The sequence below is a fragment of the Cynocephalus volans genome, chromosome 5 (genome assembly GCF_027409185.1).
Source record: "Cynocephalus volans isolate mCynVol1 chromosome 5, mCynVol1.pri, whole genome shotgun sequence".
Taxonomy (NCBI): Eukaryota; Metazoa; Chordata; class Mammalia; order Dermoptera; family Cynocephalidae; genus Cynocephalus; species Cynocephalus volans.
In genome coordinates this window covers 41,060,174-41,064,498 of record NC_084464.1, presented here as the reverse complement: position 1 = coordinate 41,064,498, position 4,325 = coordinate 41,060,174, and the positions used below count along the sequence as shown (strand labels likewise).

The 4,325-nt window shown below is 37.1% G+C and overlaps 1 protein-coding gene across 1 annotated transcript; it reads left to right on the top strand.

The window, feature by feature from the left end:
• Positions 1 to 3,082: 3,082 nt before the first annotated feature.
• Positions 3,083 to 4,033, top strand: LOC134378862 (olfactory receptor 2B11-like). The gene has a single exon (XM_063098184.1). It carries the CDS (start codon positions 3,083 to 3,085, stop codon positions 4,031 to 4,033), a length of 951 nt encoding a protein of 316 aa, XP_062954254.1.
• The last annotated feature ends 292 nt before the right edge of the window (positions 4,034 to 4,325 follow it).

Genomic DNA, 4,325 nt, shown 5'->3' with positions numbered 1-4,325 from the left:
AATCAGCAGTTTATAACTCAATAACCGATTTTAAGAAGGGACAAGATGATCTTGAAGAGGAAGCCCACAGAGACAGATGATCCAGTCAATTTGTGAAAAAAGATTAATTTTATTCAAGCCCTAATTGAAGAGGACTGATAATCAACAACAGAAACAATAGCCAACACCATAATTCTCTCAATTGGTTCAGCTTACACAGTTCTGACTCAAAAATTAAAGTTGAGCCAACTTTCAGATTGATGGGTCCCCAAACTCTTGCACCCACATCAGCTTCAGACAAGAGCAGAGCCTTCAATGGAAATTTTAAACAAGTGGGATTGAGATCTTGAAGCACTTCTTTGAAGAACTCTAAACAGGAGATGAATCACGGCTTTGGCAGTATAATGCTGCAGAAAAAGCACAATCAAAACCGTGGCTACCAAGAGGTGGATGTGGCCAAGTCAAAGCAAAAGTGAACAAGTCAAAAGCAAAGGTCATGGCAAAAGATTCTGGGGATGCTCAAGGCATTTTGCTTGTTGACTTGCCAGAGGGACAAAGAATGATAATATCTGCTTACTATGAGAATATTTTGAGAAAGTCGGCCAAAACTTTAGTAGAAAAATGCCTGGGAAAGCGTCATGCAAGAGTCCATTTCCACCACAACAATACTGCTCAATTCCCTCATGAAACAAGGGCAATTTTGTGAGAGTTTCAATGGGGTTTCATTAGGCATCCACCTTACAGTCCTGATTTGGCTCTTCGGACTTCTTTTTGTTTCCTAATCTAAAAAAAAAATCTTTATAGGGCTCCCATTTTCCTTCTGTTAACAATGTGAAAAAAGACTACAATGACGTGGTTAAATTCCCAGTACCCTCATTCTTTAGGGATCAACTAAATGGCTGGTATTCATGGTTATGAAAATGTCTTGAATTTCATGGCACTTATGTTGAAAAATAAAGTTTATATTTTTTATTTTTACCTTGTAATTCCATTTTACAACAAAGTTTTTAAGTCCCCACATAAGTTTCATTACAGCAAGTTATTGGATGTCATTATTCAGTGTTTATTTGAGGCATCTAGAGAGTGTTTAACATAGAGCGAACTCAATAAATATTTACTGACTGAATGAGTGAATGAAACAATATATATTGACACAATGTTTTCACTGTTTAAACCAAATGAGGAACTTCAACATAGTCAATGGTAGGCCAGATATAAAGTCTATACTTTGCTAAACTATTGTGGAAGAAATATTTGAACACAAGAGCTTGGGATTCTTTAAAAATCATAATGGAAAGTTACTGCCTCTTCCATTTCTATGTAGAACTAATATTACTATAATTTTGCTATACAGTAAACTCAAGAAATACTATCCGGAGAAAATATAAATAAAAGAAAATTGGATCTTGGCACCTACAATAATTGTATTAATTTTTCCCTTGTGATCCAGGGATATTTTCTATAAAACTGTGGAGGCAGATTGTTTTTTAGGAATCTTTTAGTCTTCCGTCCATTTTCCATAACAGCTGCCAAAATTTATCTGACTGATCTAATATTTTTTGCACAACTCCATGCATGTTGTGACCGCTTTATGCAAAGTTGCATAAAGTTTGTTAGTTGCATACTAAACTCTTTGCAAATAACTTGAGACTTTTTAGTACTAACAAACATCATTATAATTTAAAACACAGAAATGTTTCTGAAGAATAATCCAGGAGTAGTGCTTGCATTAGTGGGCATTTTCATTTGTTAAAATATATGTGTACTGACCTAAAAACTGTAAAAACATTAACATCACGTCCAAGCCAAGTGATCTGAGTAATTTAGGGAAAAGAAAGTGAAGAAAATTCAACCCTACATAGACTCTTGATGGATGAGGACACTGTTAATATTTGGGATCAACCTGAAGAAATTGTTTAGAAGATGTAGACTCTTAATCAAACATGACACTGTATTTCATGAAAATAACCAACCTAACATTAAACATTACACCTAATAAAGTGTGGTCACACACACTGAACTTATTAATCCTCACATCACAGCAAGGTAAGTAAGGTCCTAAACATGTAAGCCATGCCTGAAAGGTGTATGTATTAACTATTGGCAGTGGACTGGATCCACATTTCCTGCCTTAATATTCTGGGTGGTTTTTTCTGTACAGAAGTGTTTTTCAAACTTTTTACCATTAGCTATAGTAACAAGTATTTTTTACATCATAACTTAGGTCACACAAACACATATATACTCACACTTGTAATGAGAATAAAGAAAATAAATTAATAAAAATAGCCTATAACTGTTTAAATCTATGAAAAATTACAACTCACAGTCTCAAAAGCACTAACATACATCATACTGTGTTTGATGACTTAATGACCTTGTGTCTCTAGGCTGTGCAATGAATTATTGTGTGTCTTCTTTTGCAAGTACTGAACATGTTACAAGCAAACATTTCCTTTTGGCACTGTGTTTTCTATTAAGCCACAGTTTATGACTATGTGGACAATAGTTATTCCAAGGTTTGGGGAGCAGACCTAATGAACAGCAATGTGTGTTGTTTCTGTGGAAATTAGAACAATCCAAGGGAAGCTCAATAATTTGTCAACTCACCTAAATCAGCTCACAAATCTAACTAGAATGTGGCCAGGGCTAGCAGATTATGAGTGAAAGAGATAAACATACGTGGTAAGTCAGCTTGCATGGCTCCTGGGCAATCTTTAAAATCACCCATTATTCCATCATATTCATTTTTCTAAATGAATAAATGGAATAATGAATCAATTCATAAATCTGATATCAGTTGTAGGTTTCTCTTTACCTAATTATTATTCTATAAAAATTTGCTCTATTGCATTCTTGGGTAAAATGTAGAGATTTGTTATTCTTCCTTTTAGAGGCACTACAGAAAGAATATTTTTGTCATTTAGGCTCATAATTTTTCACGCTTACAAGGATCAGACCACTACACTGTAGTTACATCACAGAGAAAATCTCTTCATAACTCACTTTATCTTAACTGAATAGATTGACCATCAGAGACACTCAATACTGAAATACAAGTCTTCTCGTTGACTTGGATTCACCAGGAAGAGCAACAACGGTCATGGATCAGAGCAATGCAAGTGCTCCAAAGATCTTCATTCTCTTGGGTTTCTCCAACCATCCCTGGCTGGAAATGCCCCTCTTCGTAGCGGTGCTTGTTGCTTATGTCTGCACACTGGCTGGAAACATCTCAATTATTGTGGTATCCAGGGTAGACCCTCTTCTTGACAGCCCTATGTACTTCTTCCTTTCCAACCTCTCCTTCCTAGACCTTTGTTTTACCACAACCACCATCCCTCAGCTGCTGCTGAACCTCTGGGGCCCAGACAAGTCTATAAGCTATGGCGGCTGTGTGACCCAGTTTTATATGTTTCAGTTTTTAGGAGCCACTGAATGCATCCTCTTAGCTGTGATGTCCTTGGATCGTTACATTGCCATCTGCAAGCCCCTGAGGTATCCGGCTATCATGCATCAACGACACTGTATCCTCCTAGTGTCCGTGGCATGGCTAAGTGGTTTGTCTAATTCCTTGCTTCTGTCATCCCTCACCATCCAGCTGCCACTTTGTGGTAACAACCAGGTAGACGACTTTCTGTGTGAGGTTCCAGTGATGATCAAGATGTCGTGTGTTGACACCACATTCAATGTAGTTATGCTCTCCACTGTGGCTTCATTCTATGCCTTGGTTCCCTTGTCATTTATCCTTGTCTCCTATGGGTTCATTGTAGCTACTGTGCTTGGGATTCGGTCCTCAGATGGAAAGAAGAAGGCCTTTAACACATGCGGTTCTCATGTTATTGTTGTGTCTCTCTTCTATGGGCCAGTAATTAGCATGTACGTTCAGCCCTCTGCCACTAACACCCAGGAGAAAAACAAACTCATGTCCTTGTTTTACAGTTTGGTGACTCCTACGCTTAACCCTTTTATCTACACATTGAGGAACAAAGACATGAAAGGGGCAATAAGGAGGCTTCTTGTCTCATTGTACCACTGGGGAAGAGAACAAAGCTAACTGCTTTTGTACTCTACACTCTCTGTACAGAGCTCAGAAGATCTCCTGTTTGAAAATTACCTCTTGGTTTTACCTCCTCCAAAATTGTTGATATCCTTTAGTACCTACCTTATTTACAGATATGTTTCTGTACTACACTGCTATGGTTTGTTGGATATAATTTGAAATGAAAATCCTAATCCTCAGATTGTCTGAAATTTGCATAATAGTGAGGACTATGTCATTAAGTTCTTTATATCTATCTAGAGATTCTACTATAGGAATCTAAAGAATAGGCAATAAATAAATGTCC